This window comes from Grammomys surdaster, unplaced genomic scaffold, assembly GCF_004785775.1.
Source record: "Grammomys surdaster isolate TR1022 unplaced genomic scaffold, NIH_TR_1.0 211, whole genome shotgun sequence".
NCBI lineage: Eukaryota > Metazoa > Chordata > Mammalia > Rodentia > Muridae > Grammomys > Grammomys surdaster.
The window spans coordinates 3,576,021-3,585,397 of record NW_021604656.1 but is presented as its reverse complement, the minus strand read 5'-3'; the positions used below and the strand labels follow the sequence as shown (position 1 = coordinate 3,585,397).

Below are 9,377 nucleotides of genomic sequence, written 5' to 3'. Positions count from 1 at the left end.
GTGTTTGGCACAGGGATGTCCTTGTCCACCTGAGCTTCTGGACAAGGGACTGTAGTGTTTGGCACAGGGATGTCCTTGTCCACCTGAGCTTCTGGACAAGGGTCTGTAGTGTTTGGCACAGGGATGTCCTTGTCCACCTGAGTTTCTGGACAAGGGACTGTAGTGTTTGGCACAGGGCATTTGCTTGGGCCTTGCTTCCAGAATGTGTAAGATGATCTATGTAGCTCTGGCTCTCCTGAAACTCTGTGTAGACCAGGCTAGCCTCCAACTCAAATCAGGAGTCCACCTGCCTGAGTGCTTTAATTAAAGATTTATCTACTCTGCCCAACTGGCAGAAGGCTTTTGAGCTGGTTTCTGGGCCCATCAGCTAGATCCCTGAGGATTAGAAGGCTTTAAGTCACTGTTTGAGAACTGTAAGCATCAGCCGTCCCCAGGATGAGGAGGATGCGCTGACCATACCTGTTTTGGCATTTATTGTTATTTCCCCGTAGAGAGCTGGTGACACAGTTGTCCTTGGTGGCCCCGTGCTGCCAGTTCATTGGCTGGAGATGGTCACCTTCCAGGTATAAAGGCAGGGGAAAGCTGGAGATTTCCAGAAAAGACTTTGGCCTCTGAGGTTGGGAGGTATCTGCTGAGACTAGAATCTAGTCTGAGGTCTGGCCCTGTGCCGGGGTGAATGCCATTGTCCTGCAACTGGCTTGTGTGTATAGCTCCTCCTAAACCAGTGTAGGTGCAGAATGCCCAGAAAGTGGTTGTTTTGTTTGTTTTCTAGTGCTGAGATTGAACCTAGTGCACACTGGGCAAGCATTCTGCCATGAACTCTGTCCCAGACCTGCTTTGAGGGGTCAGTTCAGGTCATCATCAGGTTTTACCTCCTTTTTTTTTTTTTTTTTTTTTTTGGTTTGTTTTTGTTGTTGTTGTTTTGTTTGTTGGTTGGTTTTTTGAGAAAGGGTTTCTCTGTGTAGCCCTGGCTGTCCTGGAACTCACTCTGTAGACCAGGCTGGCCTCGAACTCAGAAATCCACCTGCCTCTGCCTCCCGAGTGCTGGGATTAAAGGCGTGCACCACCACTGCCCGGCCAGGTTTTACCTCCTTATCCAGCCTAATTGCGTAGGCTCACTTTCTAAACCAGGTAGACCTCAACTGTGCCTTCTCCAGAGTAGCTGGGATCAAAGACCACTAGGTCAGCCAGCCTTAAGTAAAGTTACTCCAGTAGACACAGTGAAATTCTTTATTCTTAAATTCCCACCCTCCACCTTGGGACAGTATGACAATTGTACATGATGAAACTCATTAGACAAAGCTCTTAGGAAAAGAGAAATCCTCTCAACAAGTCCTGTTGTAAGTTAAGCTTTAGCACTGGAGAGTGACGTGGAGTCCTCAGAATAGACATACAATGTCCAAGAAAATTTCAAATACTCTAAAATCCTAGTCCTTCTTTAAATATTTAATACAAAAGCAGAAAAATCACCTCTATTGAGTGATTTATCCTGTAGTAATTCCGTTCTCATGGGCTGGAGTCCAAAGGCATAGCATTGCCCCCTTCTGATGATTGTGCTCACTTCAACTTCCTGGGCTGTTTGCTGGGCAATTGGCAAACACAGCACACAGTGTATTCTCAAAAAGCAAACTGAAAGCCAGGCATGATGGCCCAATGCGTCCTATAATCCCAGCACATGGGAAACTGAGGAAGGACAGTCTTTTGGCTGGCAAATAAATGGTCCCAGAAGGCTTGGTGATGTGCCTGCCATGGGCACAGGAAGAGTCATCATGATGGCTCTCCTAGTCCTGTCCAGTCCTGGGCCATGAGTACTAGGTCTCCTTGAGGTACTTGCTTCCAGTCATGGTCTCAGGGCCAGTTTGGGGGAGGGGAAAGCTACAGTTCTGTGTCTCCATTGACACCCATAGGGTTACCTAATCTTGATCATGATTCCAGACAGTTCTCAAAGCTTCAGTTTTTCTATGATAGTCTTCTAGGGTCTCCATTACAGCACCTAGAACAGAACCTAGAACTTTGGCCCATTTCTTTGATAAATACATAAATAAATAAATAAAATGCCATTCTGAGGCTGATACCCCCAGCTCCAGTCTTGTTCCCAGACTCAGGCTCCTTCTCTAGACTTATGTAAACATGGGCGTTGGCACAGTACAAAAGCAGCGGGTTGTCTTCAGACCTGGGCAACACCACCCTTCACCCTGTTCAGTGAACTGCACTTTGTGGTCAAGAAAGGCTGGCAAGGCCAGGCCTTAACAGCAGGGAGGTGTTCAGAAGATTCTCTGCTAAGGTGTTCAGGTTTGGCATTGCCAGGATGGCATTTAGAAAAAAAAAACATGGAAATCACCTCCCTTTAAAATAATGGCCTGGGGGCTAGAAAGGCAGAAACACAAGGCCTCAGACAGAGCAGGGGTGGGAGCATAAGGCCTAGGAGCAAGGACCTGCTGAGCTCTACTCAGAACCTTCCCTCATGGAAAATGTATGAGTGACCAGTGAGATGGGAGACGAAGGCTCAGGAGTCCCCGAGACCTCCACACTGCTGCTTCCACCCGTGGGACTTGCAGGGAGGGAGCACTGAGCCTGCTGAGCATCTGCAGGAAGGCAAGGGAAGCCGGAGATAGCTGTACTGTGGCCTCTGAGGCAGTCACTGTCCTTCCTGCCTCAGCCCCATGGCACCTCACCAGGAAGGCTTCTGCATGGATTTGGCCTTGCTTTTGAGGGAAAGAGGAAGCTTTGCTATGATGTTCCTGCCCAAAGCCTAGGCTAGCAACAGAGATGCAGGAGAAGGCAGAACTGTGGTCTCCAAGGCTGGGCAGCAGGCAGTTGGGTCCAGCTTAGGAGAGAAGCTCCAAGAGCAATTTCCAGATGCGCACAGTGCCGGGTTCCTCGAAGCCAGATCCTGCAGGGGCAATGCTGGCTGCCAAGAGGAAAACCTCCCTCTGGTTGTCACTAGCAAGGAGGCCGAGCTCCTGCTGCAGCTCCACCATACTCATGGCCCCACTCAGGTCCTGTAGTGGACACAAGCCAGCACAGCATGGCTGTCAGACAGTGTTCGCAGTGTGATACTGCCCTTGTCAGCCATGACAGACATAAATGTTCCGCTACCACGCTGGATCCCCAAATCCCAGGAGGGGTCTACATCCTATGGAAGAAACTCAGTGCCCTCCTTCATCCTGACTCTCCTTTGTGGCACCCTTCTTTCATGGAGGTATCCACCAGCGTCACAAGAAAGAGAGCCCTTCCTACTTGTTAGGCACCACTGCCTACAAGTCTTTGATTCTCACAGTCCACTTAATGTACCCCACTTCTCACTCAGCTCAGTGCAGAGGCAGGCATCCCAGCTCCACCCTCCTGTATGTCCCTATGGAGACTACAAACACCCTGAGCTGTAGCGGCCCCACCTATAAAGTAGAAACAGTATTGTATACCTTGGGTAAGGCCAATAATGTCATTTAAGCGAGGTGTGGTGGTGCACACCTACAATCCCAGCACTCAGGGAGGGGCAGAATGAGCTTTAGCCAGCCTGGGTCTCACAGTACAACTATCTAAGTGTTCGAGACAGGTGTCTCAAAAAAAAAAATCCAGGAAAATAGAATATTGAAAACCGCCTGGCACATAGTAAGTACTTATATTTCTTACATCTCTAAAGGGTAACAGAGGCCGGGCGGTGGTGGTGCACGCCTTTAATCCCAGCACTTGGGAGGCAGAGGCTGGCGGATTTCTGAGTTCGAGGCCAGCCTGGTCTACAGAGTGAGTTCCAGGACAGCCCGGGCTATACAGAGAAATCCTGTCTCAAAAAACCAGAAAAAAAAAATAAAAAAAATAAAGGGTAACAGAAGATAGGGAATGGAGAGGAGACGCGGAGGGAAGGGTGAGAGGTGGAAAGGGGAGAGATCAGAGAAGATACAGATTAGAAGGGCAGGGACAGGATGCCAGGCACTGACTGCTCATGGTGCCCAGGCCTTTGTGAGAAAACCAACTGGCCCACCTCCCATAGTGCTCACCTGCTTGTTGGCCACGATCACAACAGGCAGATCGGGGTCCTTGTCCAGCAGTTTCTGCAGCTCCTGCCGAGCCCAGGGCAACCTTAGGCGATCAGTCGAATCCAACATGAACACAAGAACGTCCACCTCATTCACAAACTCCTTCCAGTAGAAGCGCAGGTTCTGGCTGCCACCAACTGAAGAGAGGCCAAGGGGCAGCTCAGAGCCCAGAGCTCCCTGCAGCATGGCTCTGCCCACAGCCCCAACCCACTTCCAGCTCCTAAGGTTCCACTAGCCAGGAACAAAGAAGGTACCAGAGCCAGTCAGATCTCCTGAGAGGCAGCTACCTTTGTGTACCAGTCTCTTACTGAACAAAGAGGTTTCAGCAGACCCCAAAGGTACCATCTGTGATGTTTCCTTCATAGGGCTGCAGTTGTCAAGTTGTCTGTTGGACTGTCTTGCCTCTTACCAGCTCTTAGCTTCCTCCCTGGTCAGTGATAACTGATGAGAAGCCAGGGGTCCCTAAGCCTAGAAAAGCTGGAATCCCTTGCCCTGCCAGTGTACCACCACCCCCAATTCAGTCTCCACCCATCCCTTCCTCTTCCCTCGGGAACACTGCACAGAGTCATGCTGAACAACAGTAGCCTAGGCTGCCTTTCTGTTCCTCTCTGCCTCTCTGCTCAGTTCCCCTGGCTACCCTGCATCCCATTCCAGTTCTGCTTCTTTTCTCTCCACTCTAAATCCCCACAAGCCTCAGCACTTGGCACACAGCAGGCACTCACCAAGTACTGACTGAGTGCTTACCAGGTGCCAAGCACTGATCTGGGTGCTGGGGATACAGAAACCGAGCAGGCTGGAGGCCCGGCTCTCAGGGATCTCCCTCCCCAGCTAGAATGGACCAGGCAATCAGATAAAACATATTCTAGAATGAACGGAATCAAAAACAAGGGAAAACAAGGGGAAGTGGCTGGAGTCTGTGGTTGATGGTCTTGGGTTGGGTGGTCTGGAGATGTCTCCTCAAGGAGGCTGGATGTGAGCTGAGGAGAGGAAGATGAGGAGCTATCCAGGGGAAGAAACAAAAGCAAGCATCTCAGGCAGAGCAAGGAGAGAGATGCTCATGCATCTGAGAAAAAGAAAAAGAAAACATCGAGAGCAAGGCGCCTCCAGAGAGAGGAAAGGCAGGAGCTGGCTCGTAAGGCTCCAGACCACGATTCTGAAAGAGAACAGTCGCTGACACTGCAGGGCGAGCTGCAAGGGGGCAACTATAGTTCTAGATTGGAGAGAAGAGGCTTGCACCAGGCAGCAGTAGACGGAGTAGGAGGACAGTCTGCAAGTGCAGAAACGACAGAACCGAGACGCCAGATTCCAGAGGTGGTGCGCTAAGGAAGGTGTCACCAGTGATAAATCTGCTCCCTTGCCGGGGTTTGCCACAGTCTGCATTCTCAGCTGGCCTCCAGGCCAGGATGCTGGGACCATGGGAAGAAAGCTCCAGGACTTGACAGCTTTCCTGCCACCGCCTCCTGAGGGAATTACAGGTGTGAACCACCTTGCCTGACAGCCATCTGAATCCTGATGTCTGTCAGAACACAGGTGGGTGAGAACACCTCACCTGGGTGGGAAAGTGAACACTCCTGTCAGACCCTCACTGAACTCCTGTCCTTGGCGCAAGAGATAGGGAAAGTTTGATGAGTGGTCCCAAGTTCCCAATAAAGGTCAATGTTTGCTACGACCATGGAGAAAAGGTATGGCCAGGCCTGGCCAGACCGCAGATGCTTAGGACAGAAGAACAAGGCCCATTCAGGCCGAGCCAGGCTCTCAAATCTCAGTTCTATCCCCTAGTGCTTAGATAAGCACAGCCAGGCTTCAAGGTTTTAGTCCTGTGCCTCGAAGGCTCCCCTTCCAACTCCTCAGAGACTGAGGCTAGACCCAGGTGGCCAAGTCCAAAATCCCAAGAAGCCTAGTGCCATGGGTAGGGTTCCTCAGTCCTCTCTCAGATCACTCACTTAATAAACCCCCATCAGATACATATTGAAGGACCGAGCCTTTGGGCCAGAAATGGATCATACACTCTGTGACCAGGGTGCTCCTGGCCTCATCGGGGACAGAAGGTGATGTGACAAATCCTGCAGCAGGAGAGGACCAGAGTCACGGAGGGGCCAGAGTAAGCTTCAAAGGATGTCCCAGATGGTGGAGAAGGGAGGTTCACGTGTTCAAGACCAGCCTCAATACCATGAAACCATCTCAAACGAACCACAAAACCCTGACTGACAGAAGAAAAGACACTACAGCCTAAAGAATAAGTGATACTAGTTTGTTAAGTGTCCCAAGCAAAGAAATGCATGCACAGAACAGGTAAGAAACAAGTACCTTTCCTAAGGGTCAACCTAAGGGTCAGAAGGACCTTGCACTAGAACACTGGAACACTGGGGAACCTCTCAAGGTCTAACTTGTTGGAAACCTGTTTGCACAGGGATCTAATCAGCAGATTAACTGATGGCAGGTTTATGGAAATGTCTGGGGTATATTTTATAAGCAATGCCTGTCAAACACTTGGGATACGAACCCTTAGCTGTTTGTCAGTATAAGGCTTTTGTGGCGAAGGATAGGTGGACCATTTGGAGACACGGGATAAGGAAGAACCCTAAGTGCCAGCATGTTCTGTATCTTGTGCCCTGAGGAGAAGCAGGAAGGATTTCATAAAGGGGAAATGTCCTGATTAGAAATGCATTTTACGATTCCTCCAAATAGGCCTGGCGGTGGTGGCGCACGCCTTTAATCCCAGCACTTGGGAGGCAGAGGCAGGTGGATTTCTGAGTTAGAGAGTTCGAGGCTAGCCTGGTCTACAGAGTGAGTTCCAGGACAGCCAGAGCTACACAGAGAAACCCTGTCTCGAAAAACCAAACCAAAAAAAAAAAAGATTCCTCCAAATAATCCAGGCCCTGGGCCAGCAGTTTTGATGGGGAGAGGGGAGGGGGTGTCTCTTGCTCACTCTCTAACAGGTCCACCTCGAAATTCTTGGTAGGCAGCCGAACAGAGTTGAAGCCCCAGGTGGGGACGTGGCCTTCCACCGGTGGCTTCCCGGCCAGCATGCGCAGGAACGTGCTTTTCCCTGTGCCATCCAACCCCAGCACCAGGACTTCGCGCTGCTCCAGCTCCTCCAACGCCGGCTCATCTTCCTCGTCCTCGGGCTGTGAGGCAGAGATGAAGGCTGCAATCTCCAAACCTCCCTCCTGACTCTTCCCTAGGGACAACGGAATGCATGGCGGTGCCCATGCACGCCCTCCACGCGTCCCAGGGCAGGCACCTGTGGCCTGAAATAGCAGCGCAGGAGCTGCTTTTTGAGTCCTAAACTAAAAACCTCACTTTTCTTTCTGACTCCTCCAGATCTCCGGCACATTCTTCCCCATCACAAATCCTTGGCTTCTACGAATTCTAAGCCCAAGAAAATCCCAAGATCTAGCGGTCAGCCGTACCGGGCCTGAGGGCATCCCCGGGGCGGCGCCACTGCGCTAACTGCACTGGTCTCTGGCTGGCTCCTGCCGCGCCCTCGGGGCTAGCGAGCGGATGCCCTATCCCGGCCCTCGCGCTTGCACTCCACGGTCACAGCATCACAGTATGCGCAGGCCTCCCAGCCCTCGGCGGCTCACACTCACCTCCCACACGTCCCACTGAGGGAGGCGGGCAGTGTCTGCGCCCCACCAGGCCTCGCCCCGGTCCCAGCGCCGCTCCCGGCCGCGGCCAAAGTAAGCTTTCCAAAGGATAAAGAGCACCGAGCCCAGCACGGCTGCGGCGCCACCCAGAGCCAGCACCAAGGGGCCCAGTGGCCGCGGCGCCATTTGGCCAGGGAGTAAGACCGACCAGCCTGCGGTGGAAGATGGTGCTGTGGCCGCGCCCACCCGTCCGACCCCACCACACTACAAGCCCCACAATGCACTGCTCGCTGCCAGCGAAGGCAGCGCGCGTCTTGCGGCGTGGAAGGGGGACAAGGGTGGGATGGGCTTTCCGAGCTGGGGGCTCGGTCCAGGGTAGATCTTCCACTCCTTGCCTGGTGTGGTAGACGTGAGGCTGTGCAGACCTGTTGAGCCCCTTCAGTACACCAGAGAAGGAAACACTGAGACTTAGCAGGTATTATAGAAGTTGCTCAACGTCGCACCATAGTCTAGTTTTGGGTTTAAAGTCAATTTATGTCACCTGGTATCTCTCAGGACCACAAAGAGAAATCACGAAATTTATTATATGAGAGCATACACCAGTGGGATGGCAGGAGGAAATAGCTTCTCCAAACCTTCTTTGGTGGCCTCCTGGAGGCCAAGGCTTGTGGTGCTGTGCACAGTGATGAAGAATGTCTGGCAAGGAGAGTTTAGAGCAATCACTTTGTCAGCCACTCCTAGAGACTGCAGGGCTTCCAAGTACCGCCTCAGATGGAAGAGGAATAGGACAAATGGTCTCCCAAGCTACAGCAGTCCTTTGGCCTTCACTGTGGTTGCGGGCTAATGGGAGAGAGGCCATGACTCCCAGTGTCCAGCTATGCCTGCCTCACTAAAGTAGTACATACTACACACTCCTTAGAGAGCCAGTTTCTCTGTGCCCCAGTCCCTGTTCTTTTTGGGTCTCCTTACTTTTGGCAGGTGTGCTCCTCCCCACAGTTACCTGGCAACAGCCAGGTAGGCCTGCCCACTATAAAAGGGGCTGCTTGCCCCCTCCTCTCTCTGTTACCCTCTTACTCTCTTGCCTCTAGCTTCTCTCTGTCCCCTCGCCCTTCCCCCTCTCTCCACGTGGTCATGGCTGGCCTCCACTTCTCTCCTGTCTCTCTTCTCTTTCTCCACCATCTTCTCCCGTTTCTCTCCCCACCTTTGCCCTCTGCCCTGAATAAACCTCCTCCCCTTTGGAACCACTTGGTCTGGTGTTGTCTGTTCTAAGCTGCGCGCCAAAGTCTAACAGTGACCCCAACCATAAGATTTTCTTTGCTTGCTACTTGATAACTGTAGTTTTGCTACCGTTGTGAATTGCAATTCAAGTACATGGGACTATGGGACTGACCCACAGGTTGGGACCCAGTGCTTTGCTGTTCCTGCTACTGCTTGCCTGGCAGGAGAGAGCTCCTCTCCCCTCCCCTCCTCTCCCCTCCTCTCCCCTCCCCTCCTTTCCCCTCCTCTCCCCTCCCCCCTTTTCCCCTACCCTCTTCTCCCCTCCTCTGCCCTCCCCTCCTCTTCTCTCCCCTTCTTGTGGAGAACTTTTGGGGCTGCTTGGCAGAAATCTGACATTGGCCAAGGACAAGGAAATGGGCTTTAGGCAGGAATCAGACTTTGGGCCATGACCAGGAAGTTCAGGCAGGAGTCTTTTTAGGCTAAAACAGAGAAGTAATTTCAGTCAGGAATCCAAGTCTTAGGCTAGAACAAA

The 9,377-nt window shown here is 52.0% G+C and overlaps 1 protein-coding gene across 1 annotated transcript; it reads right to left on the bottom strand.

The window, feature by feature from the left end:
* Positions 1 to 1,212: 1,212 nt before the first annotated feature.
* On the bottom strand, positions 1,213 to 7,889 carry Arl10 (ADP ribosylation factor like GTPase 10). Its single transcript, XM_028772095.1, has 4 exons — positions 7,631 to 7,889; positions 6,967 to 7,165; positions 3,999 to 4,174; positions 1,213 to 3,002 (listed from the first exon to the last, which is right to left on the bottom strand). The coding sequence occupies exons 1-4, from the start codon at positions 7,811 to 7,813 to the stop codon at positions 2,829 to 2,831; spliced, it is 732 nt and encodes a 243-aa protein (XP_028627928.1). The 5' UTR covers positions 7,814 to 7,889; the 3' UTR covers positions 1,213 to 2,828.
* Between the last annotated feature and the right edge of the window lie 1,488 nt (positions 7,890 to 9,377).

What these genes read in the sequence shown, in the direction of transcription:
- Arl10 (XM_028772095.1), bottom strand. Translation starts at nt 7,813, where the DNA reads ATGGCGCCGCGGCCACTGGGCCCCTTGGTGCTGGCTCTGGGTGGCGCC. An exon ending in CGAGGTGGACCTGTTAGAGA is followed by an intron (nt 4,175 to 6,966) that starts GTGAGCAAGAGA and finishes GCCTCTCTTCAG; the next exon opens with TTGGTGGCAGCCAGAACCTG. An exon ending in TGATCGTGGCCAACAAGCAG is followed by an intron (nt 3,003 to 3,998) that starts GTGAGCACTATG and finishes TGTCCACTACAG; the next exon opens with GACCTGAGTGGGGCCATGAG.